The sequence below is a fragment of the Panthera pardus genome, unplaced genomic scaffold (assembly GCF_024362965.1).
Source record: "Panthera pardus isolate Hobbes unplaced genomic scaffold, ASM2436296v1 HiC_scaffold_15, whole genome shotgun sequence".
Taxonomy (NCBI): Eukaryota; Metazoa; Chordata; class Mammalia; order Carnivora; family Felidae; genus Panthera; species Panthera pardus.
The window spans coordinates 18,156,788-18,184,106 of record NW_026526710.1 but is presented as its reverse complement, the minus strand read 5'-3'; the positions used below and the strand labels follow the sequence as shown (position 1 = coordinate 18,184,106).

The following is a 27,319-nucleotide window of genomic DNA, read 5'->3' as shown; positions in this document are numbered from 1 at the left end:
TCACTAACAGTTCACACTGCTCTTTAGCTTGCCTAAGCACAAAATCTTCTTAGTATAGTACTGCCTCCTGGGGGCTACAGCACATTACTACTCTTCTGAGAAACCACTGGTGTAAACAGAAAATATAGATATTATTTTCTACTAAAAACACAATGCAAAAATACGTCAAATAACAAACAGGCCTGTCCTAAATAATCTCTTTTTTTTTAAGTACGGTATCATATTTATTTCTATCTGAATAAGTGGGAATAAAGTACACAATAAAACTTAATTATAGAAAGTGGTTGTTAATATGATTAAGAACATCAGGGCTTATACAGCATTTTGCATTTTCAAAGCACTTAACCAACATTAAACGATTAATCTTTGTAACATTCTTGAGGTCAATATCATCACTATCTTTTTTACAGAAAAGTAAATAGCAAGGTTAAGTGAAGTATTAGAAATTCAAGAACTAATCAGTAAGTAATCAGCAAAGTGCCACAGAATAGTCTAATGTGAAATATGAAGCACTAATACATTAACTCATCTCTAATAACCCATGACCTACCTCTAGGAGAAATTAGTTACTCTTTTATCAGTGGTCCCTTAGCATTTTATAGATCCGTCTATTATAAGGATTAATACTTTTGCATTATAGATATTGAATTGCCAGTCTTTGTGACTAAACTCTGTACCTCCACAAGACTTTGCCTAGTGTCAATCATATAACAAGGGACAACAATGAATCATTCAGCCATCTGTCCAACTATTAAGCATTAACTATAGTTAATGCTGTTATAGTCAGATGCTGTTCTGGACATGGGGGTACAGTGGTAAAAAAAAAAAAAATACAGAGAACAAACTGAGTGTTGCTGGTGGGATGTTGTGTGGGAGGATGGGCTAAATGGGCAATGGGCATTAAGGAGGGCACTTGTTGGGATGAGCACTGGGTGTTATATGTTAGTGATGAATCACTGAATTCTATTCCTGAAATCATTATTACACTATATGTTAACTAACTTGGATTTAAATTAAACAATAATTTTTTTTTTTTTTTTTTTTTAAAGAGAGAGAGCCAAGCCCCCTACTCTCATGGGGAATACAGGCTAGGAGACAAAGGCAGGTGACAAAACAAACAAACAAACAAAAAAAACTATCAGGTAGTAAGAGCTATAGAGAAAATTAATGAGGGCAATGTGACCACAGACAGATAAGTAGTTACATTAGATTAGGTAGTAATATTCAAGCTGATATTTGAATGTAAGAAACAACCAGCGGCACCTGGGTGGCTCAGTCGGTTAAGCATCCGACTCTTGATTTCAGCTCAGGTCATGGTCTCATGGTTGGTGGGATCAAGCCCCACACTGGGCTTTGCGCTGACAGTGTGGAACTTGCTTGGAATTCTCTCTCTCCCTCTCCCCAGCTCTCACACCTACTCACTCTCTCTTTCTCTCAACATAATATTGAAAGAAAGAAAGAAAGAAAGAAAGAAAGAAAGAAAGAAAGAAAGAAAGAAAGAAAGAAAGAATCAGCCATAACTATATGGGGAAAAGACAATTTCAAGTGGCAAATGCAAAAGGTCCAAAAAGGCAAAAAAACACAAATATTCAAGGAACCGGAAAAAAAAATTTATGTTTTATTTTATTTTTGAGAGAGATAGAGTGTGAGCAAGGGAGGAACAGAGAGAGAGGGAGACAGAATCTGAAGCAAGCTGTCAGCACAGAGCCCAATGTGGGGCTCAAACGCACAAACTGTGAGATCATGACCTGAGCCGAAGTCTACACTTAACCAACTAAGTCACCCAGGCACCCCGAGGACAGGAAAATTTTTTAAAAGACTGTGGTTAAAGTGGGCCAATGAGTGAGGGACAGAAGATGAATCAGAGAGGTGGTAGGAGCCAAACAAAGGTTTTTTTGTGGCCATGACAAGAATTGTATTCTAAGTGAGATGAGAAGTTATTTAAGACTCCATCACATGTATCTGCCCATTTGAATTGCTGCACTTGAGTATTAGGTACCACTAAAAGGAAAATTAATGCTGAGAAAGGAAAATTACTGTGCTATTGGTTAGGGAGCCTTTCTGTTTTAATAAATTACTTTTTAGTGAAAAGTTATTTTATAATTAAATCTTCAGACTAAAGGATAAAACAGCAGTGTCTACTAATATTTTAATAGAAGTTAGAATAATGAGATTTTGACAGTCATTATTGGAAGGAACTGAAGAGCTCCTGCATAAACCGCTGTACATTATAGATGTGACTATAGTAGGATCCCATGCTAATTGCTTATTAATTTTGCAAAACCTAAGATAGCTCCAAATAGCTCATGATGAGTGCCAGACAGACATCTGGAGAGGAGGTTCCTGAGTGAAAGAATGGAAGTGTCATTAAACATGATAAATCTCTTCCTCTTACCCAAGAAACCAGAATGGAAAAGGTAACATACACTTAGAAGAACAGTTCTCACCATATGAACTGAACAAAATACAGAAAAGGCTTAAAAATTAAGGGCTAGTTTATATTTCACCTGAAATGACAGAGGTGCTGCAGAAGCCTCAAGGCTAATACCAGGCTATCCCACCAAGATCCAGTTAAATTTAACTTCACAAATAAATCCCTGCAGAGTATATTATCATTAGCTCCTTCTAGTTAGGAGGTTCCTGAACATGTGATATATTAAACTTTGTGTACTTTTTACCCTTTTTAATGTGTTTTTTAAACGTGGTTAAAAAAACCCACAACATATAAAAATACCATTTTAGCTATTTTTAAGTGTACAGCTCAGTAGCATTGAGTGTATTTGCATTGTTGTACAATGAATCCCCAGAACGTTTTTCATCTTGCAAAACTAAAATTCCATACCCACTGAACAACTCCTTTTCCCCCTCCCTCTAGTCACTGGCAACCACCTTTCCACTTTGTGTTTCTATGCCACTCTCACTGCTAAGATCACGTTGTAACAGTACCCAAGCCACTCTAAAAGAAACTATGTGTACAAACTTTTTTTTAAGATATTATTTTTAACTAATCTCTATACCCAACATGGGGCTTGAACTCATGACCCTGAGATCAAGAGTTGCATGCTCTCCTGACTGAGCCAGTCAGGTGCCCCTGTGTACAAGCTTTTGATATTGGTATTTTAGTTAGTTTTTGTTTAAACACAATTTTATCCCTGTTTCTTAAACCAAAATGTGGATAGTGGAAGGGTTAAAACTGCCTCCATTATGTGGACAGGAACACAAAAGAAGAGCCTGAGAATTATATTGCAAGGTACATGACACTATTTCCAATTAACAAAACTATTAAAGAGAAGCAGAATTACTGGCCACGAGCAGTATGGCAACAGGCCAATATGATGTGCTCTGTATGGAAAAACACAGTACATACAGAGGGAAAATGAATATTGGACTTAAAATAAAAAAGACTAAAATTTGAGAATAGCCTAATAGATAATAAAATTCCCTTACATTTTTAATCCTTTTATATGTTACAAGGAAATTCCACATACACCAATTCATCGAGTCAAGTCACAATCTCTGTGAAACTGGGATTAAAAAGCCAGCCATGCTGGGGCACCTGGGTGGCTCAGTCGGTTAGACATCCAACTTCGGCTCAGGTCATGATCTCACGGCCTGTGAGTTTGAGCCCTGTGTCAGGCTCTTTGCTGACAGCTCAGAGCCTGGAGTCTGCTTCAGATTCTGTGTCTGCCTCTCTCTATGCTCCTGCCCCACTCACACTCTGTCTGTCTCTCTCGCTCAAAAATGAATAAACATTGAAAAATTATATTAAAAATGTTTTTAAATTAAAATAAAATAAAATGCCTGCCATGCTGACCTGATAGGGTTGAAACAAGGAAAAAGCTGTAATAATAAATGGAAATGTAATTTGAAAGGTGTAAATACTTCTACATATATACAAATTGTCTAAAGGTAAATCAAAAAATGTATTGCTTATAACCATGGAATGGTTGACATGGTATTATGCATGCAATTACTATTTACTAAAAATTTGTCAAATAATGTATACAGTACCCTAAATATATAGAGAGAGCAAAATTTCCTCAATTTGGTGCACAGAAAATGAGCTCTCTTAAATCTGTTAATTGTGAGATGAAAGTTAAAAGAAGATCAAAATATCAATCTACATACTACATATAATACGAACAAAAAGAGGCAGGATTATGGGTGTGGTTATTCACGACACAGAGCAGCAAATCTTTAGAAAAATACACTATATGTAAGTAAATTTTCCAAAAGTAATTTCTTTTTGATTTAGTGATTTGGTAAATTGCAAAACTATGAGTGAATTCCTTGTTGAATGAAAATTTCAAGGGCACAAGCACAGGCATGATTCTGTACAGGACAAATTAACACTAAAATCAAGAACATATCTATTTCTCTGTGACACCATATATTTATAAAGCTATGTGGGATTTACAGGAAGAATCCTACATCTCACTCTTTAAATTTTAATATATTAAATTTAAGAATATAATCAAGAAAGCCATACAAAGTCTTTTATCTCCATCTCTAAATTGTACCAATTTAACCTATAATTGCCTACACAAATCAAATGTAAGAGGGTTTTATTATTATCTAGTAGGAAGGCAAGGCAATCTCAAATTCTGAAACTTTGATAACAAACTCTTCATAATCACCTTTTTAATTCCACCCCCATTTAAAAGGAATGATTTGGTTTTTTTTCCATCTGTATTTTTTTTTTAGTATATGAATTTATTGTCAGATTGGTTTCCATACAACACCCAGTGCTCATCCCAAAAGATGCTCTCTTCAATACCCATCACCTACCCAGGAATGATTTGTTTATGACACTATTTGCTAATCTTCTATTATCACTTGATACAATGGCTCATAAACCCACACCAAAGTTGATCTGATTCCAAAGGGATCCACAAAATCAAAGCAATTCAGTCCATGATGGCTCCAGATAAAGGGAGCTCTAGCTCCATGGTGATCAGAAGAGGGCTATACATTGAGACTTTAAATATTTTAATGTTTATTTATTTTTGAGGAGGGGCTGGTTAGGGGCCGACAGAGGATCCCAAGCACGCTCCTCACTGACAGCACAGAGCCCAACGCGGGGCTTGAACTCAAGAACTGTGAGATCATGGCCTCAGCCGAAGTTGGACACTCAACCGACTGAGCCACCCACACTCAGTGGCCCATATACATGGAGATTTTAATATGATCATAAATATCATGAGGTATAAAGGTGCTACTTCAATTAAATATGGTCCCAAAAATCAAAAGTCACTTGTTTTCCAGGTGTCTTTGTAACCAGAGTAACAAATTATCCTTCAGAATATAGCAAAATTTAGCAATTATCCAACTAATTTCAATTCTCCCAGTCAATAAGAAAATACAAGTCTTTGGTTATGATACTTCCATTCTTCCTCTCAACAAATATTTACTGAAGGTCTACAATATGCCAAACACTTACTATTACTAGCTTGACCACCCAACATAGCTGACAACAGTCACAAAACCTTCATGTAAAAATAATAGTATAATGAAACCTTCTAAGCCTTTTTCAAAATAATTTATGATCAAGGACATATCCTTCAATAAATGCATTAATTAAATATAATAAAATTTGATGTCAAGTGTGTGAAAGTTAATGTAAGGAACAAAACCAGGAAACAACATTCTTTCCTCTTACAATAACAAGATTGGGTAAAATGCATTGAATATTTATTTTACTTGTAAATCTTTAATCTCTTCAAAAAATGCACATATATTAACACGATACATCGAACTCCTGAAAGCCACAAAATATAGAACAGTGTTAACTGTAAGTTAGACACAAGAGGGCGCACAAGTCTAGAAGATTCATAAAACCAAAGGCAAGTTGAATTTTACTCAAAAATGTGCAGCTTTTAATGCAAGATCATATGGATGTATAAAAGACTTTATGCATGCACAAGAGGCCAATTACACTGAAAATTACTCACTGTATTATTAGAACCATAATAAACTTACCATAGGAAATAGACCTCTGACTTTTAGAAATTGATGCAAATGTGTATCATACTAATATTCACTATTTAATTCTCAAGCACTGAATATTCTGTCTACAATAACTATTCCAAGAGTCGCCGACCAATCCCAAACGGTAGGCTATGATTTCATTAATTCATTCCCTCGTGAAATAACAAACTACCTGAGGAGGTTTTTGTTTGTTTTTGTTTTTGTTTTGTTTTGTTTTTAGAGAAAGAGAGAGAGAGAGAGAAATAGGGCACAAGTGACTGAGGGGCAGAGAGAGAGAGAGAGAGAGAGAGAGAGAGAGAGAGAGAGAGAGGAAGCTGGGCTCACCTAAAGCAAGGCTCCTGTTCACCAGAAGCAGGTGAGATCACCAGATGCAGGACTGGGACTCCCCAACGTAAGATCACTACCTGAGCTGAAGTCAGATGGAGCCTATAGGCAGGAGCATAATCCAAAGTAATTCCAGAGCACATTCTCCCTGCCCCAAGATTCACAGGAGAATATAATACCCACACACAGAGTTCCAGGTAAGTAGCTCTATTCAGCTTTATACAGTAATAATAATTGACTGTGTGTGACACATGGAATTATTCTAAATGCCAATAGTTTTATATTGTGCCTAACTCCTACAGAGAAGAGAAGAGGCACCCAACAGAGGGCCTGGCATGATACTGAACAGGCACAAAAATATTTTATTTTTATATAACTATGCTAAAGATAAAAAAATGAGAGATGAACTGGCTGCCAGGATTAAGAGTCAGGCAAAAAGTCCAGACCGGTAGCAGTGAGCCTCAGGCTAGGTAAAAGCTGCCAGTCCAGCTTTTAGGATTAAAAATATATTATTTTAGTGATCAAAGGTCAGGGCACAAACCAAGGAAATAACAATCAGGAACCCACTAATGGTCAAAATCTAGTCAATCAAATAAACTACTCATAACGTGAGCAGGTGGTACAGACCTGATACTAGAGTTTATCTGAACTAAACTCCTAATATATTTCTTGCCAGGTTCATCATCCAGAGCCAGAAAAGAAAGAGCATCTATAAAGTATAATCCTGGGCAATCGCTGAAATTTTAATAGGGTCTATGGATTGCATAGCAGTGTTGCATCAATGTTAATGTCTTGATTTTAATGGTTTTATTACTGTTATATATCAGCGTGCTCTCGATATATACCTAAGGATTTAGGGATGATGGGACATCATATCTACAACTTACTCTCAAATGGTTGAGAAAATAACAATAATAGGTAAGGGAAAATATAAGCCAAATATGATAAAATGTTAATAACTGGAGGATCCAGAGGAAGGATATATACAAAAGTACTTTGACCTAGGGGCACCTGGAGTGTATGACTCTTGGTTTTGGTTCAGGTCATCATCTCAAAGCTCATGGGATAGAGCCCCACGTCAGGCTCTTTGCTGACAGCACAAACCCTGCTTGGGATTCTTTTCTCTTTTCTCCCTCTCTCTCTCTCTCTCTCTCTCTCAAAATAAACATTTTTTTAAAAAGTACTTCGAACTCATGTCACAACTTTTCTATATGTTTCACATTATTCCAAAATTAAAATATAAAAACATAAGTAAATAAAATTTATAGTTGCTCTAACAGTGGAGTGTAGCATATTTAAAAAGAAGAATCTAAACTAATAAACACATGACATTATTTCAAAATTAAAAGTTAAAAATTAAAATAAATGTTTTGACAATATATTATATCTCAAAAATTGTCTAAACTAATAAACCCATGAGGCAATAATAACTGCAGTTCTTAAAAGCCTCACTGGACTTCAATTGGCAAGAAAAAATATTTCCCTTAAATTAAGTTACAAGATACTCCTTCCAGAGAATGCAAATTAACACAACAACAGAAATATTCTATAAAGTTACCTACAAGTGCCTTTTAAAATATATTGTAAAAATAAAGCTTTTCATAGCCCTCTCCAAAACTGCAACTGTATGGGGCACCCGGGTGTCTCAGTCGGTTGAGCGTCCAACTCTTGGTTTCAGCTCAGGTCATGACCTCGCAGTTCTGGGTTCAGTGAGTTTGAACCCTGCATTCTTGGGCTCTGTGTTGGCAGTGCAGAGCCTGCTTGGGATTCTCTCTCTCCCTCTCTCTCTGCCCCACCCCTACTCACGCTGTCTCTCTCTCAAACTAAATAAACTTTTTTAAAAATGCAACTATGTAATTAATCTCAAGAAAAAAATTACTAAATCTAATCAATAACCAGATTTATTCAATGACTTCCAGTGTTTCTATAGTAACACAAATATAAAAAACATTCTAATTTTGGTAGTAGTAATACTTCAATTTCCAAAAAAAGATAAATCTTATTTACATATATGGGTCATCTACCAATCTTATCATTTAAAACTATTTTGGGAGAGTGCCTGGGTAGCTCAGTTGGTCAAGAAACCAACTCTTGATTTCAGCTCAGGTCATGATCTCACAGTTTGTGGGACCAATCCCCACATCAGGCTCTATGCTGACAGCGCAGAGCCTGCATGGGATTCTCTCTCCCCCTCTGTCTCTGCCCCTCCCCTGCTTGCACTTGCACACACACACATGCACACACTCTCTTTCTCTCAAAATAAATAAATAAACATTTTTTAAAGTATGTATATTTTTTGGAAAAACTTTCTTTGACGTTGTTTCTGGAGTTGCTTTCATAACTTCTAATCTGAATTTTTTTTTTTTTTTTGAGAGTTACTGAAACATGCTTTTATGAAATGACTATGAAAATCCCTGGGATAGTTTACTCTCTTCGTTAACATGAAAAATGCTACCAAGCTTTTATTACAGGAACCAAGACAAATAGAAACCTTTAAAAGGCTGGGTGTTCTAATACATTTTAAATAATATCACCCACAAAGTGTTTATCTACAGTTTAATCAACTGTCAAGTATAAATGACAAGAAAACTTTCACTTCATTTAAAACAATGCATTCACATTCCTTAGTGGTAAATACATACCATCTGGGAGCTGGAAGGAAATTTGTTACTTATCATACTTATCATGTTTATAACTTTGTCATTAAAACATTCTTAAAAATGAATTATGATAAACAAATCTGAGAATTTAAATAACTGAGCTCCTATTTCCTGAATTTCCTTTACAGCAAGACTTCCCTTCTTGTCAGACTTCCTGAATAATTTCCCAAGGACAAAGCATGCACCTTAAAGTAGTTGGTTCTATCCCACAAAAGCCTGGTTCCCAATAAGATGCTGTGGATCAGCACTACTTCAGGCTGAAATTTATGAGAAAAATGCCTCTCAGTGAAAAACTGGTTTTTCATCTCCAATCAACAATAGTAAAATAAAAAATAAATGCATAAATAAGTAAACAATGACGAGTGAGCTTTAAGAAAGGCTCACTTCAACACCAAGGGGAAAAAGCTACCAGTCACATGGTGGCAACTAGAAAATGTACTTTTCTCTGTAGTCTGTTTGAAATCTTTCTTGAATAACAAAGAAACAAAGACTACTTTTGCCTTCATAAATGTACCCAAGAAAAAAACCTTGCAAACTACTTTTGCCTCATCTCTTGTTAAAGATTACCATTTTTTTCTTAAATAAAGTCAAAAATATTAAATTGCAATATTATATACCTGTTAAAAATAATTCAGTATAGGGCACCTGGGTGGCTCCGTCAGTTAAGCATCCAACTCCTGATTTTGGCTCAGGTCATAATCTCACCGTTTGTGAGCACAGAGCCTGGGATTCTCTCTCTCCCTCTCTCTCTTCCCCACCCCCACTTGCACACGAGTACATTCTCTCTCAAAATAAATATTTAAAAAACTTTAAAAAATAATAATTAGGTATATAAATTAACAGAGAAAAATAAACACACTGCAAATCTAACATATAAAAAGTATTCCTTTTTAGGGTACCTAGGTGTGTCAGTCAGTTAAGCATCCAACTCTTGATCTCAGCTCAGGTCATGATCTCATGGTTCATGGGTTTGAGCCCCAAATCGGGCTCCTTGCTGACACTGCGAGCCTGCTTGGGATTCTCTCTGTCGCCCCCTCTCTCTGCCCCTCCCTTCCTCTCTCTTTCTCTCTAAATAAGTAAATAAATAAACAAACAAACAAAACTTAAAAAAACAGGCAAACGAAAAAATTAAAAGAAAAATCTGGGAAATTAGATGTTCATAGAGGGCTTTGAAACACTCTAGAATATTCTTGTGAATGTAGGAACGTATAGGGCTATACACCTGCCCAAGAAAAACTCAAGAACACCCTAATCTCTTACCTCTGGCTGAACTTGAGGTTCAAACCAACAGGAAGTAAAAGCTAAGACAAGGTTGTAAACTGCCAGAGTACTGAAGATATGCCCAACATACACAGGGAACTCTTTAACAAAGGCTAGAAGACTTATTCATTCAAGGCATTCATTGAGGGCGGGGGAGGCATTGGCTGGGGGGGGGGGGCGGGGGGGACATTTATAGAATCTCTGTCCCATCAAAGCTGACCACTAAGTTATCCAAGCACAGATTTCAGTGGATGCACATGACAAAGAATATAGACTTTAAAAAATTAGTCCAGAGAGGTAACTAACTCAAAAAGGCAACAACAAAAGCAACAGTAAACCCAGTGGGGGGATGGGAGGGGAAGAATCTGATTTTCAGAGCTGACACATCATATTACTTAAAATGTCCAGTTTTCAACAAAAAATGATGAGACATAGAAAAAAACAGATGAGCATGGCCCAAACACTGCAAAAACAGCAGGCAATAGAAACTGTTCCTGAAGAAATACTAACATTGAACTTACTAGGCAAAGACTTTAAATCAGCCATTATAAACATGTTCAAAGTAGTAAAGAAAACCATGCCTAAACAACTAAAGGACAATGTCTCATCAAATAGAGAATATCAATAAAAAGACAGAACTACTATGATTTAAAAGACAGTGGCATATAAGACTATGCTGATTACCTTGCAATATAGAAAGATACAGTTTGTATGACACTAACACAACAAAAGAAAAGGGAATACAGATATACTGGACCAAAGTTTTTGTACACTGTTAAATCAAGTCGAGGAGCATCTGGTGGACTCAAAAGCATGTGCCACTCTTGACATCAGGGTCATGAGTTTGAGCCCCACAGGGGGTGTAAAGATTACTTAAATAAATAAAACTTTAATAAAATAATAAATATACAAAAATAAAATTAAGTTGACACATATTTTACTGCTAATTACAATCTCTAGGGTAACCACCAAGAAAATATATAGTAAAAGAAACAAGGGAATGTAAATGGTACACTACAAAATATTTAACATAAAAGAATAAGAAAAAGGTATATAGAAAACAAATTAACAAAGACATATAGAAAAAAAGACATATAAAAAAATAAGTAACAAAAAGGCATTAAATATAAATGGAGTTATATTGAGACACTACAATCAAAGGATGCAGACTAGAAAAATGGATTTAAAAAACAATGGGAGCGCCTGGTGGCTGAGTCAGTTAAGCTTCTGACTTCTGGTCAGCTCAGGTCATAATCTCACAATCTGTAGGTTCAAGCCCTGCATTGGGCTCCACAATGACACTGAAAGGTCTGCTTGGGATTCTCTCTCCCTCTCTCTCTCTTCCCCTGCCCTGCTCACACTCTCTCAAAATAAGTAAATAAGCTTTTTAAAAAAGTATTTTAAAAATGATGTAACTATATGCTGTCTAGACGACACTCACTTTATGGGGCGTCTGGGTGGCTCAGTCGGTTAAAATGTCTGAATTTGGCTCAGGTCATGATCTCATGATCCATGGGTTCAAGCCCTGCATCAGACTCTGTGCTGACAAGCCCTGCATCAGACTCTGTGCTGACAGCTCAGAGCCTGGAGCCTGCTTCAGATTCTGTGTCTCCCTCTCTCTCTGCCCCTCCCCTGCTCATGCTCTGTCTCTTTCTCTCAAAAATAAATAAACCTTAAAAAAAAGTTTTAGAAGACACTCACTTTAGTTTCAAAGACACAAATAGGTTGAAAGGGAAAGTATGGAAAAAGATACATCATGCAAGCAGTAACCAAATGAGAGATGGAGTGGCTATATCAATATCAACAAAATAGATTTTAAAACCAAAATTGTTACTAAAGACAAGGAAGAATATTCTATAATGATAAAAGGATCAATCTCCCAGGAAGATATAATAATCATAAAAATATAAATATCTGTGGGGAATAAGTTTAAGAATTCTCTGAGCTTGCACCAATCGGTTAACAAGGTTTAGGGTGGAAAGCCACCACAGGGTGAGAGTGCCCCCAGCATAGAACAAAGTGCAGAGCAGAAAGCTGCTTCCACAGGAAGAAAGCATCCGAGAACAGGTACAATTGGAAAGCTGCAGCAACAGGGTGAAAACACCCAGAGCTAATTAGCAAGAAAAATGCCTTGTTAACCCTGTGGTAGCATATTCTATCTGTCTTAGCCTAGAAAAGTTAAGATAAACAGACACGGTGCCTGCTGCCTGCAGTAATCGGCCCTCTGCTCAGCACTTTCATTTGTATTGACTCTTACCCCTAACAAATTGACTCTTAACCCCTTACAAATGATTTTCATTTGTATTGACTCTTACCCCTAACACTGCATATCTTCAAAACCCCCTTTCTCTCACACACGAGTTAATGATCACTGTTTTATTGTCTCTTTCTGCATGCCCATGACGTTTGTAAGCCTTCTGATCCTAATACAGAGCAAGGACCCTTACTTGGGGCTCTTGTCTCCTCCCAGACATTAGCCTCTCTCATATTCAATTCTGCATCCACTCTCTTGCTGGACAAGAGAGAACTCCAGACTCAAAGTCTGTGACAAATACCCAACAACAAAGCCCCCAAAATACATGAAGCAAAAACTGATAGAATTAAATGGAAAAATAGAAAATTCAACCATAATTGGAGACTTCATATCCCACTTTCAATAATGAATAAGATCATCCATCAACAAAGAAACAGAAGACTTGAACAACACTATAAACTAACTAGACCTAATGAACATCTACAGACCACCCTACCCAACAACAGCAGAATACACATTTTTCTCAAGGGCACATGAAATATTCTTGAATACAGATAATATGTAAGGCCATAACCTAAACCTATAACCAATCCTAAATAAATTTTAAAAGATTGGTATGATACAAAGTATGTTCTCCAATCATACATAATAGAATGAAATTTGGAATCAATAATAGAAGGAAATTTGGAAAGTCACAAATATGAGGAAATTAAACATATGTTTAATCTTTAACTAGAATGACCATAAATTAAGTATGTCATCTGTCTACCTTAGATCTGAGGCACCTGGGTGGCTCAGTCAGTTAAGCCTCTGACTCTTGGTTTCAACTCAGGTTATGACCTGGCTGTTCATGAGTTTGAGCCCCACATCCAGCTCTGTGCTGACAGTGTGGAGACTGCCTGGGATTCTCTCTCTCTCCCTTCTCTCTTTGCTCCTCCTCTTCTTGCTCTCTCACTCTCAAAATAAATACATACATAATACATATTATATAATATATTGTATTTTATATATATTATATATAAACATATATAATACACACACACACACACACACACACACACACACACACACACGTGACATCCATCAAGTATCTGAATAAAACATTACCTCCTTATAATAGCTTAAAAGGCCCCGCATGACCTGGCCACAGCCCACCTCAACAACCTTATCCTACCACCTCCATTTCACTCACTATGTTCCACTGGCCTTTGTGCTATTTTCTTCAATTAGCCAAGTTCACATTAGCTGTTTATTATGCCTACAATGCACTTTGCCCACATCTGGTTCTCTCAGGTCTCATCTGAATCATCTCTTCCCACAAACTCTTCCGTAACTCTGTCATCCTCTTTTCTCAGTACTCTCAATTCTTTTACTCTGTTTGAAATTATCTTCAGAGTGCTTATTGTTTTAAAATCTTTTCATATATTACTTTATTTTCTGCTTCTCTCCACTGAAACATTAGTTGTAACTTTGTTCTGCCGTATTCTTGGTTTAGAACACTGCCTAGCATCACAGAACTATTCAATAAATATACTTAATTCTTGCTAAAAAAAAAAAAAAAAAGTTAATTATAAAAAACATATATGGTCTCAAAAGTATATAATGAATGCATACTATTAAGATTATCTAACTTAGGGGTGCCTAGGTGGCTCAGTCAGTTAAGTGTGGTTCTTGATCTCAGCTCAGGTCTTGATCTCAGGGTCATGAGTTCAAGTCCTGTGTTGGGTTCCATGCTGGATGTGTTCCATGCTGGACTTTTAAAAAAAAAATATATATATATATATATATAGCTTAAAAACATTATTTTATGCATTTCTGTTATTAAGCTCCAATACATTTACAAACTTCTTTTTAAAATTCAATGCATTTAAAACACTTTGTTTACTTGTAATGACAAGTAAAAGGCAAAAAAAACTGCACTGTCAGAGTCTGGTTTATATTATAGGAAAGTGAAATTGAATAGTATCCTCAACATCTTATGAACATAACAGTGTTAAAACTTAAAAGAGAATTCTGAACTCTTAAAATCTCTTAACTGATGAACTCTTTTGTTTAGGCAAGTAGTACAGTATACGGATAAAGGAAAAATTCTTTAGACTCAGATAGGACAGACCTGGGTTAAAGTCCAACTCTTTTACTAGTTGGATGTACTAGACAAGTTATTTAATCTCTCACTAACTGTAAATGTTCACTATTGTAAAGTTGGGCTAATAATTATATCTAACTTCTAAGATTGTGAGTATAAAATTGATACACAAATAAAAAGATTCAGACAATCTTTTGGTAAATAACCATTCAACAAAAGCTATTATATTTTGTTACTATTATAATATAGGTAAACCAAAAGGAAACATGGGGCCAAGATATTCACATTTTTTTTTTACATATAACTGTCATCAGGTATAATACCTGACAATGTATAATATTCTCTCATTAAGAATTATACTTGATAATAGGATTCTCTCATCAATTATAATCAAAAAATGAAAATATGAAAGAGCTTTAAATTCATACAGAAAGACAAGGTATTCGTGGTATGCTTTACAATTAATGGGAAAGTCCTGCTGTGGAACTTTCCCTTATATAGTTTTTATATAGTTACACCATATGAAAATCTACCATTCCTTTGGTTTTCTTTTCCTACGGTACCCTTAAAGAATATAACTATTTTTTATAACTCATAATTCACACTGAAATGATATAAACTACTTCACAATAGACTTGTCTGAAAAGATGTGATTCAAGAAAATTCCAGACCAGAAAGATCTAGGGTAAAAAGTTAAAACAAAATACAAACAACTAAAGAGGGTTATGTTCTAGGAAGGGGGGTACGTGAATATGTACCACACTAAGTGTATAATCTGACTGACAAAGAATACTGGGGAAACTTACAAGGATGGCTGTAGATTCTTCCCTTTCTATATATATGCCCTTGGGTAATCCCATCCTACATGGTTCTGGGCTTGGCCATGTGACCTACTCTGCCCCAGAGGATAATAGCATATTTGGTAGAAAGAGAGTCGTCAGAAAATGCTTGCACATTGCTGCTTCCACTCTCCTGTAGTTGGGGGAATCCTACAATTGCCATGGGAAGAAGCTCGGGAAAATGATGAGAGGCACAAGGCCCAGTTACTGTTGTTCTCCAGCTGCTGTTGCCAACAGCATAGCAATTGTCAGAAATGTGAGTAAGACTATCTTCAATGATCCAACCATCAGGCAAACCTCTAGTTGAACTTGAACACATGAGCAAGTCCAGCAGAAATCAGCTGAGTCAGCCCAGACTAGAAAAGTCACTCAGCTGGCATACAGAAAGAATCCTGAGCAAAATAAATGGTTGTTATTTTAAGTCACTGTTTTGGAGTGATTTGTTACAAAGCAAAAACCAGTGGATACAAGTACAGTTCAATGATGCATTTTTTTTTAATCATGGAAAAGAAGCAAAATACCAAAACAATGAAAAAAGATGAATATGCTAAATTTTAAAAAAGGAGACAAATCAACTGAATACCATTATCAGAGGAAAAAGCAGAACGATGCTTGCATTTATAGTAAATGCCTAATAGATATTTACTGAAATCAAATAAATGAAATATAGCATACTTTAAAAAGACCAGTAGGATCTGATAAGTTATTCAAAAGAGTATATGTCCTCTATAAGTGGCAAAAAATAATTCCTCCCCTTCCCTCTGCAACAGATATATCTTAATGGAATATTTTACCCATTTTGTCATCACACTTTTTGAAAAATGATCAGTAGAAATTGGAAAGATTCAGAAAATTACTGAGATTATTATAAAGTGAAGAGAAATGGTCAAAAAATTATTGGATAGTTTGAAAAAAATTATGTGTGTCTAAATACAAATATCACCATGAGGGTGATCACCATTAATAATCATAATATATTAAAAAAAACTATATGTGAAAAATGCTCTGCTAAGTGCCTACCATTATTTTATTTAATCCTCAATACAACCCTTTCAAGTTTGTGATATTAACCCAAAGTACAAATGGGAAAACTGAGGCATATGAAAGTGAAGCAACGTGTAAGGACGAAATAACTTAGATCCAACTCCAAAAACCCAGCAGTTCTTGCTTCACATGTATGTTGTTTCAATATACGAGGATTTCAGTTACCATAGTTAAATTACACCAATTCCCTAATACCACAATTCAAATTTCAATTACCATGGTATATTAACTGTGAGTAAATGCATAAAGTACAAATTCCACTGCTGGTTTTTCAGTCCACAATTGCTATATAATTAAGAGTTATGCATCATGATTAATGACCAATCACATCACTCGTTTCAAACTCTGTGATGATTGGTCACTGCATACATCTGTTATTCAGCTCACACAGAAACAGCAAAAAGGTGGTTGTGTTGCCCCTTTATCTTCCAGTGACAAACCCGTGTGGACATTTTATAAAAATGGGTTTTGGAAAAGGAGAATTGAGGAACAAAGATGAATGCAGCAAAGAAATAAAGAGTGATAATGCTGAAGATAAAATTCAGCTCAAACACAAAGAGAGTTATAGAAGAAATAGTGGACGATGGGAATGTTGACAGAGCCACTGTTGAAGAGGTCCAGTTAGAAGAACTTTGAGAATGAACTTGTCAACGTAAATGAGGAAAGTGGTTGTGACCAAAAGGCTAAAATGTTCCAGAGAACATTATTCTGGCAAAATTACTGTAACTGCAGGAATGCTCAGAGATATTTCACACTGAAGATTAACATTTTATAAGCTGACCCAAACTAGAAAGTAGTATGACAATTCACCAAGGCACAGAAAAGATACTCTGTACTGTAATTTATACGATGAGAAGAAAGCAACAAGAACAATTCAAATAACTACAGAGAAGTTTTTTACAAAAAAATAAAACAAATTCTCAATGTTTCTAACATTTTAAAGCACAATGTACTAAATATCTGTTTTAATAGTTTTTCCATTCTTGGGGCACCTGGATGGCTCTCAGTTAAGTGTCCAACTTTGGCTCGGGTCATGATTTTGTCATTCATGAGTTCGAGCCCCACACTGGACTCTGTGCTGACCACCCAGAGCCTGAAGCCTACTTTCAATTCTGTGTCTCCCTCTCTCTCTGCCCCTCCCCCTTGCACGTGCATATGTGTGTGTGTGAGCTTGTGTGCGTGTGCGTGCAGGCACAATTTTTCTCTCTCTCTCTCAAAAATAAATAAACATCAAAAATTTTTTAAGTAAAAAATTTAAAAAATTTTAAAAAGGCCACAGAACAGTTGAAATCATTGCAAAGTTCATGTAAGATTTTTCAGCTTGTACAGTTGCCTCTATGGTACTGTCCTACCATGCAAAGTAGTAGGTAGGAAGACTGCCTGTACATCCTATTTACATTATACTATGCTAACTCACTAAATACATGAAAGGTTTTAAGGTGGGAGATTTGAAAGAAATGTTAGATCCCTTCCACAACTGATTAAAAAGTGAACTAAATCTATTGAGAAAATTAGCTAATTAAAAAAAAAGAAAACTTATATTGTCAAAGCTTATGGTCTGTGACATCTACTTCCTTAGAAGTCTTCAAGACGGAAATGCACAATTATATCTCTTTTCTCTTTGACTTAGACACTAAAGTGAAAAGAAAATTTTAAGGATGGATGGCTGGGTGGCTCAGTCAGTTAAGCGTCCAAGTTCGGCTCAAGTCATGATCTCACAGTTCACGAGTTCAAGCCCTGCATCAGGGTCTGTGCTTTCAACACAGAGCCTGCTTCAGATCCTCTGTCCCTCTCTCTCTCTGCAATGTCTGGGCTATAGTAGAAGACAAGCTTTCCAGGCACTTTCAAGCTAAAGACTCAGATACACTTAAGTAACATACATTTTTATGTATGTGTGTGTATATGTGTGTGTGTGTGTATATATATATATATATATATATATATATATATAACAATATAAATAATTAATTGAAATTAGCAAAATGAGCGGAAGCAAGGAACAAAACTCCAGGCACAGTTTGGCATAAACAGGAAGGAAGAAAAAAAAGGAAAAGACACAATCAATAAAAAGAGCAGGTTTGTCATCCCAGCAGCAGGTAATAAAGGGGGAAATATAACCATTTGTGCAGAGTCTTGAATATCAGGTTACTTGGAAACACGAAACAACAGAAAGTTTTTCATTAGAATATTGTTACAATAAAAAAATTCACGACAGGGGCGCCTGGGTGGCTCAGTCGGTTAAGCGTCTGAATTAAGCTCAGGTCATGATCTCACAGTCCGTGAGTTTGAGCCCCGCGTCAGGCTCTGTGCTGACAGCTCAGAGCCTGGAGTCTGCTTTGGATTCTGTGTCTCCCTCTCGCTCTGCCCCTCCCCTGCTCATGCTCTGTCTCTCTCTGTCTCAAAAATAAATAAAAACAGGGGCGCCTGGGTGGCGCAGTCGGTTAAGCGCCCGACTTCAGCCAGGTCACGATCTCGCGGTCTGTGAGTTCGAGCCCCGCGTCAGGCTCTGGGCTGATGGCTCGGAGCCTGGAGCCTGTTTCCGATTCTGTGTCTCCCTCTCTCTCTGCCCCTCCCCCGTTCATGCTCTGTCTCTCTCTGTCCCAAAAATAAATAAAAAACGTTGAAAAAAAAATTAAATAAATAAATAAATAAATAAAAACATTTAAAAAAACTTTTTTTTAACTCACAACAAAGTAAGAATGAAACTATAATAACCTAGACTATAATACTGACTGTGGAAATACACTGCATAAGATATATAAGGAATACAGAATGCAGAAGGGCTATTCACCAATATAATGAATGAATGAAAAAGGAAACAGAAATAAATATTGTAAATGAATAAGATGAGTAACTAGGAACAATGACCCTAAAAAGAGAACTCAAAACATCAAGAAAGCTACTGGGCCTAAGGAAGCAAGATGACTTTGTTGGGATCCACTGAAAATGAGGAACCTTAGATCACTGAGAAGACATCACTTCTGTTTCCACTAAGTACTGAGCAAGATCCTAGTGAACCCACTCCCACAAAGAAAACAACTACAAAATCTAGATACAACACAAAAATAACCTACCTGAAAGCACTGGAGAGTGAATAGAAGCCAAAAGATTCTGGAGAAAGAGAGCTGTTAAGTGAGTTCCCAATCAGAGTGGTGACCAGGGTGACTGGAGCACTGTCATTCTGGCTGGGGAAATCAGAATACTGAAGCACAGGAAACCACTGCCTGTGGCCAAAGAGGAAAAGAATCCCAGAAGGACAAGAACCAGAAAAGGGATACTAAAATTCTGTCTACCCACATCTTTGGCTAATCCTTGAGTAGCTCAAATAAAGACAAAATATCTGTACTGAAACTAGAGCTGCAATTCAAGAAACAAAGTATGCAATTCTATTCTAACCAAGATAATAACCTGCCAGGGGCCCCTGGGTGGCTCAGTCAGTTGAGTGTCTGACTCTTGATTTTGGCTTGGATCATGATACCAGGGTTGTGGGATTGAGCCCACAATCTGAGTGTGGAGCCTACTTAAGATTCTCTATCTTCCTCTGCCCCTGTACCCTCTCCCTCTCTCTGTCTCTAAAAAAATAACAATCAAAATAATAACAACCTGCCAAACAACATCAATAACAATCAAAAACAATGAAAAACTCTCAAAAGAAAAGAACAAATCAACTCAAAAAGTAGTTAAATAAACCAATAAACATCAGGAAAAGAGTAACAGGAAAAAACAGAGAATACAAATAAAATGGTACAGAAAAAAAAAAAAATCAACATCAATAATTACATTAAATGTTAATAAACACAGATTCCAATTAAAAGGCAGAGACTGAAAAAATTGATTTAAAAAGCAAGAAACAGGAGTGCCTGGGTGGTTCAGTCAGTTGAGCATCCAACTCTTGATTTCCACTCATGATATGAACTCTCTGTTCATGAGATTGAGTCCTGCATCAGGCCCTGTGCTGACAGCATGGAGAATGCTTGGGATTCTCTGTCTCCCTCTACGTCTGCTCCTCTCTGAGCTCGCTCACTCTTTCTGTCTCTCTCTCTCAAAAATAAACTTTTTTTAAAAAAAGAAATAATATATATTGTCAAAAAAAGATGAATATGAAATGTAAAGACCCAGAGAAGCTGAAAATATATGGATAGAAAAGATACATAATGCAAAGAGTAAGAATAAAAAAACTGAAGTGGCTATATTAGAATCAAGCAGATATACCTTACGACAATAATTACTACCAAAGATAAAAAGGGACCTAGCACAATGATAAAAGGATCAATTCATCAAGAACACAAAATAATAATAAAGTGGTATATGTTAATAACAGAGCTTTAAAAATCATGAAGCAAAAATTCACAATATTAAAAAAAAAGAGCCAATTCCAAAATCTTAGTCGTGGATTTTAACTTCTCTATTCTAACAATTGATGGAATAATTAGACCAAAAAATAATAAGTCATCAAAGACCTAGAAGACATAAACAGTATCAATCACCTTGAGTTAACTGATATCTATAGAACTACACCTAACAACTACAGAATACATATTCCTTTCAGGCACTCATAGCAGGTTTCACCAGGATAAAACATGATGGGCCATAAAACAAGCCCCAGTAAATTTTAAAAAATTAATATCATGTCAATTGTGTTCTTTATCCACAATGGGATTAAGTTAGATATCAACAATAAGATAACTTTAAAAATAAGAAATATTAGGAAATTTGACAATATACTTCTAAAATAACCCATGGATCAAGTAAGTACCGCCAAGGAAAATTCAAAACTATTCTAAACAGAATGACAAAATATGACATCAAAATTTGTAGGATGCAGCAAAAGCAGTACTAGCAAAGAAAATTTTGGCTTTAAGTGCTTATATTTCTTAAAAAAAGAAGAAAAGGCACCTGGGTAGCTCAGTTGGTTAAGCATCCAACTCGCTCAGGTCAAGATATCACAGTCGTAAGATCAAACCCTGCATCAGGATCTGTGCTGGGTGCAGAGCCTGCTGAAGATTCTCTCTCTCCCTCTCCCTTTGCCCCTCCCCACAAAAAAATTAAATTAAAGTTAAAAAAAAAAAAAAGATTTAAGGGTTGCCTGGGTGGCTCAGGCAGTTAAGTCTTCAATTCTTGGTTCCAGTTCAGGTCATGATCTCATGGTTCATGAGTTGAGCCCCACATCGGGCTCTGCACTGGCAGCACGGAGCCTGCTTGGGATTCTCTCTTTCTCCCTGCCCCTCCTCCACTCACTCTGTCTCTCTCTCAAAGTAAATAAATAAATTAAAAAAAAAAAAAAAAAAGAATATTTAAGATCAATGGCCTAAGTTCTCATCTTAAGAAAAAAAAAGAAGGGGCGCCTGGGTGGCTCAATCATAAGTGTCCAACTTCACCTCAGGTCATGATCTCACTGTTTGTGGGTTTGAGCCCCATGTCAGGCTCTGTGCTGACAGCTCAGAGCCTGGAGCCTGTTTCAGATTCTGTATCTCCCTCTCTCTGCCCCTCCCCCACTCACACTCTGTCTCTCTCAAAAATAAATATTAAAAAAAAAAAAAAGAAAAAGGAAGAGAGAGCAAATTAAATGTAAAATAATTATAAAGAAGGAAATAAAGAACAGAAATTGATGGAAGAGAAAATGTACAATAATATTCAAAATCAATGAAATTAATACCTGATTGTCTGGAAAGATGAATAATATTGATAAATCCCTAAGCAGACTAATGAGATAAGACAGAGAAATTAATTAATATCAAATTAATAACAGGAATGAAAGAAAGGACATCATTAAAGATCCTACAGAAATTAAAAGGATAGTAAGGGAATGTTATCAACAAATTTACAGCAATAAATTTGCAACCCAAATTAAATGTAAAAATTAAGTGAAACAAACAAAATACCAAACTAAGAAGAAACAGAAAACTTGAATGGTCTTATATCAATCAGAGAAATTGAATTCATAATTAAAACTTTCCCACAGAAGCGTCTGGGTGGCTCAGTCAGTTCAGCGTCTAACTCTTGATCTCGGCTCAGGTATTATCTTGAGGTTCATGGGGTCAAGACTGGCATCAGGCTCTGTGCTGGCAGCGTGCAGCCTGCTCGGGATTCTTTCTCTTCCTTTCTCTACCCCTCCCTCCCCTTCAAAATAAATAAATAAACTTTAAAATATAAAAAAAAATAAAAACTTCTCATAAAGAAAACTACATGCAATTATGGCTTAATTGGTGAATTCTACCAAATATTTAAGAAACAAACAATGCCAATCCAACAAAAACTCTTTCAAAAAATACAAGAAGAGAGAACACTTCATTGTATGAAGCCAGTATCACTCTGATACCAAAATCAAAGACATCATCAGAAAAGAAAACAGATCAATATCTTTCACTAAGATGCAAAAACTCTTAACAAAATTATAGCAAATCATATCCAACAATACATAAAAGGGATTAAGACATAATAACTAAGTGGTATTTATCCCATGGAAGGTAAGCTTGGCCTAACATTCCAAAACAGAATCAATTTAATTTATGATATTAACAGACTAAATGAGAAAAAAATTATAATTTCAATTAATGAAGAAAAAATGACAAAATTCAACACTCAGTCATAACAGAAATTGAAGGGAACATCCTCCACCAGATTAAGGACATCATTCTCAACAAAGAAAAGCTCAATGCCTTCCCACTAAGATCAAGAATGAATAAGGAAGTTTGCTGTCACCATTTCTATTCAGAATTAGACTGGATATCCTAACAGGTACAATGGATCAAGAGAAAGAAATAAAAAGCATATGCAAAAGAAAAAAAGACCTGTCATTACTTACAGGTTATATGATCATGTGCAGAAAAAATCCTAAGGCATCTGCAAAAAACCCCACTAGAACTTGATAGTGAATTTAACTGGGTCACATGATACCAAGTACAAAAATCCATTCCATTTCCATATACTAGCAATGAAGAAATAGAAAATAAAAATTTTTAAATCGATTTATAATAGCATCAAAAAGCAAAATACTTAGGAATAAATTTAATAAAATATGTACAAGACTGAACACTAGAAACTACAAAAGGTTACAAAGGAAAATGAAAGAAGGACTAAATAAATGGGGACAGATACCATGTTCATGATTAGAAAACTGAATAAAGTTAAGGTGGCAATTCTTTCCAAACTGCTCTAAAAGTTCAATGCAACCCCATTAATTTCCCAGGAGCCTTTTTGAAAAAATTGATAAGATGGTTTCATAGCTTATATAAAAATACAAAGACTGATAATATCAAAAACAACCTAGGAAAAGAAGAATAAAGATGAAAGACTCAGGGGAGCCTGGATGGCTCAGTCAGTTAAATGTCCAACTCTTGATTTTGGCTCAAGTCATGATCTCAGTTCGTGAGATCAAGTCCCGCGTTGGGCTCCAAGCTGACAGCAAGTAACCTGCTTGGGATTCTTCCTCCCTCTCTACCCCTCCCCAACTCAAACATGCATTCTCTCTCTCTCTCTCTCTCAAAATAAATAAACATTAAAAAAAAAAAAAAAGATGGAAAACTCACAATATCTGATGTCAAGACTTACAATAAAGCTACAGTAGGGGCGCCTGGGTGGCTCAGTCGGTTAAGCGGCCGACTTCAGCTCAGGTCATGATCTCGCGGTCCATGAGTTCAAGCCCCGCGTCAGGCTCTGTGCTGACAGCTCAGAGCCTGGAGCCTGCTTCAGATTCTGTGTCTCCCTCTCTCTGACCCTCCCCCATTCATGCTCTGTCTCTCTCTGTCTCAAAAATAAATAAAAACGTTAAAAATAAATAAATAAATAAATAAAGCTACAGTAATCAAGACAGTGCATTTAGGGCATAGGATAGATAGGTCAATGGAACAAAATAAAGACCAATAATAGCACCATACTTTATGGGGTCAAATGATTTGTGACAAAGGCACCAAAGATCATTCAATGGGGAAAGGATAGTCTTTTCAACAAATGTTGCTGGAACATGGTTATCTATATTGAAAAAATAATAATACATCTTGACCCCTATCTCACAACATACCGCAAAATTTACTTGAAATGAATCAAAGACCGAAAGGTAAGAACTATAAAAATTCTAGAAGAAAACCTAACAAAAACTTTATAACCCCGAGTAAGATAAATATTTCTTAAACAGGACACAAAAGAATGAACATAAACAGACAATAGCTAAGAGGCAGTTGGAGATAACTATCATAATTTGGTAATAACACTGAGCTTATTCTTTTTAGAGGCTTTCATAACCTCTTTTGCAGCCCATAACACACCAAAATCATTTCTCATTCAGACAAAATAGACACAAATAAAAGACTCTATCCAATCGCTGGAGCCCTGAGATATTTACATAAAAAATTACCATAGAGGGATGCCTGGGTGCCTCAGTTGGTTAAGTGTCTGACTTTCAGCTCAGGTCACGATCTCACTGTTCGTGAGTTTGAACCCCGCATCAGGCTCTGTGCTGACAGCTCAGAGCCTGGAGCCTGCTTCAGATTCTGTGTCTCCCTCTCTCTCTGACCCTCCCCTGTTCGCACTCTGTCTCTCTCTCTCTCTCAAAAATAAATAAACATTTTTAAAACACTTTTTTTAATTACCATAAATAGAAATTAGAATTAATGTTTTCCCTAATCAAACTAGACAATAATGACATTTCAGAAAAAGACTTCAAAAGGCAAAAAGATTTTAATGAGAAAGTTAGAAAAGCCAAAATAGAAAGACCAATAATAGCCCCACACTTTTATGCTCAAATGATTTGTGACAAAGGCACTAAAGATAATTCAATGGGGAAAAGATAGTCTTTTCAGCAAAGGAAAAAAAAATTGATAAAATTTCAACAGACATATCTTTACAACAAAACAGTACAACTTAACCTTCTTTTATATTGTAAGTATATTCCTAGAAAACTAAGTATAAAATAAAGTTTTTATGAAATGGAAAGAATTTATACAGTAGTGGAAATTTCTTTATAAATTAATTTTATTATGAATCACATTGTATATGAAAACCCTTTCATGATTTCAATAATAAAAACTAATTTACATGTTACATAATTCTAGATATTCCTAAATTAGTTTTCCTTGAAGCCAAATATGGAGCTGAAATATTAATGCAAGTGGTAAACATAGAACAACTTCACTTATCATAAGGGGAAAAACATCAGAGACTAAAACTTGGTAAGATTACCTTGAAAGGTTGATTTTTTTTATCTATAATCATAAAAGTGCACCTTTTTCAGCTATTTTGTGTGTGTGTGTGCTAAATCGCAAGAGGGTGACAAAAGAAAGTAGAATGACAGAAAAAAGGAAAAAGATGAAAGTTTTAAAATGTTCACAAATATAGGAAGGACATAAAATAAGTGGATCCAAAAAAGGAAAGAATGGAAATACTTAATTTGAGAATTAAGCTATTTATCAGGCTCATTGCAATCAACCACAGGTTTAAAAGAAAAAGGGAAAGAGAAAGAGAAGACACATGCCAAGCTTTGCTAGAATAACCTACTTACTTGTACCTTCGATAAAAATGTCACAATCATAGCTATTATCTATCAAATGCATACTATGTACAAGTAACAAATTATCTCTGACTCTTAAATGGCCTCACAAGATAGGTATTATTATTCCATTTATCTTAACCCTAGAGAAGTTAAGAAATTTACCAAAAGCCAGACAAAAGAGAGCCATTAACAAAAGAGAAGGAATTTGAACCTGGGTCTGTCCTTTGAAAACAACATTCTAACCCCCAAGTGGTGTCCTATAACAATTTTTTAAAATAGATTTTGTTTAATTTGCAGTAATTATAGTTACAAAACAACTCTGTTAGGGAATTACACAATACTAAACAATTCATGAGGCAGCAGCAATACTGGAAATTCCACTGAACGAGGCAAAAAGTACCTACCACAGTTAAAGTATAAATTAATGTAACTATAGCATTAATAAGACAGTAAGAATATTTTTTAAATCTCTAGCAAATATCCATGAACCTTTGTTAATGCAACAGAAAGCCAAAAATGGTATCAAATGGTTTCGTGGCTCAATAAAAAGGATCTCAAACACTTCAGTACATCTTAATGGGGGTTAGACAGCAAACAGGCACACTGAAAATAAAGTATATACAAAACAAAGATCATTCAAACCTAAAACTATCCAAGGGAACATAGATAATTAAAATGATGTATTAGGAAAAAAAGTTTTTCTGGTTAAATACCATTCTGAAAACAAGCAACGATTGACAGAATAAAATTAATTCTTTTAAATTCAAAGAAAAAAACCATCTCCATCTAAAACATCTGTGTAAAAAGGAGACGTGGAAACCTATATAAATGACTAAAATGTATCCTATCAAGAAGCTGAGTAGAAAAAAATTTCAAATTTCAAACATACAGGAAAAGAATTAAACTTGAACATGGAGAGCACTATTACAAAGCATAAAAAAGGAAGCCATTCACTAGCATACCAGCTCAATGAGGCCATTCAACATTTTGCTGAAGTACAGAGTATCAAAATATTAACAACTGCAAATTCAATGAAATGATACATTAAAATAAGAAATCAGCACAAAAGATTCTGTGAAAGTAAATGAAATTTCTACCTTTGGCCATTTGGGATTGAGAAGTCGAGCTTTGATTGCATCGTCCAGTGCCTTGTCATACTGCTGGATTTTCATATAGGCTGCAGATCTATTGCTGTATAAGATGCAGTTCTGAGGGTCAACAGCCAGGGCTTCATTGTACAGAACAATAGCTGTATGAAAATCTCCATCATGACAGGCCTGGTTACTCTGACGAACTTTCTCAACAAATTCAGCTTTGCTCAACACTGGTCCATCAGGACTTCTCCGACCAATAGTCTTAGCACCAAAGAGAGGAATC

General features: G+C 35.7%; 1 protein-coding gene across 3 annotated transcripts in view; it reads right to left on the bottom strand.

Annotated features, from left to right (window-relative positions):
• The window catches only part of TTC28 (tetratricopeptide repeat domain 28), a 626,630-nt gene that overhangs the window by 560,241 nt on the left and 39,070 nt on the right, over window positions 1-27,319 (bottom strand). For 2 of the 3 annotated variants that reach the window (XM_019426523.2, XM_053902214.1), the window contains exon 2: window positions 27,040-27,318. The exons of the other annotated variant lie outside the window; for it this stretch is intronic. In XM_019426523.2, coding sequence (XP_019282068.2) covers window positions 27,040-27,318 — 279 coding nt within the window. The remainder of the gene's footprint in view (window positions 1-27,039; window position 27,319) is intronic. 3 annotated transcript variants of the gene reach the window in all.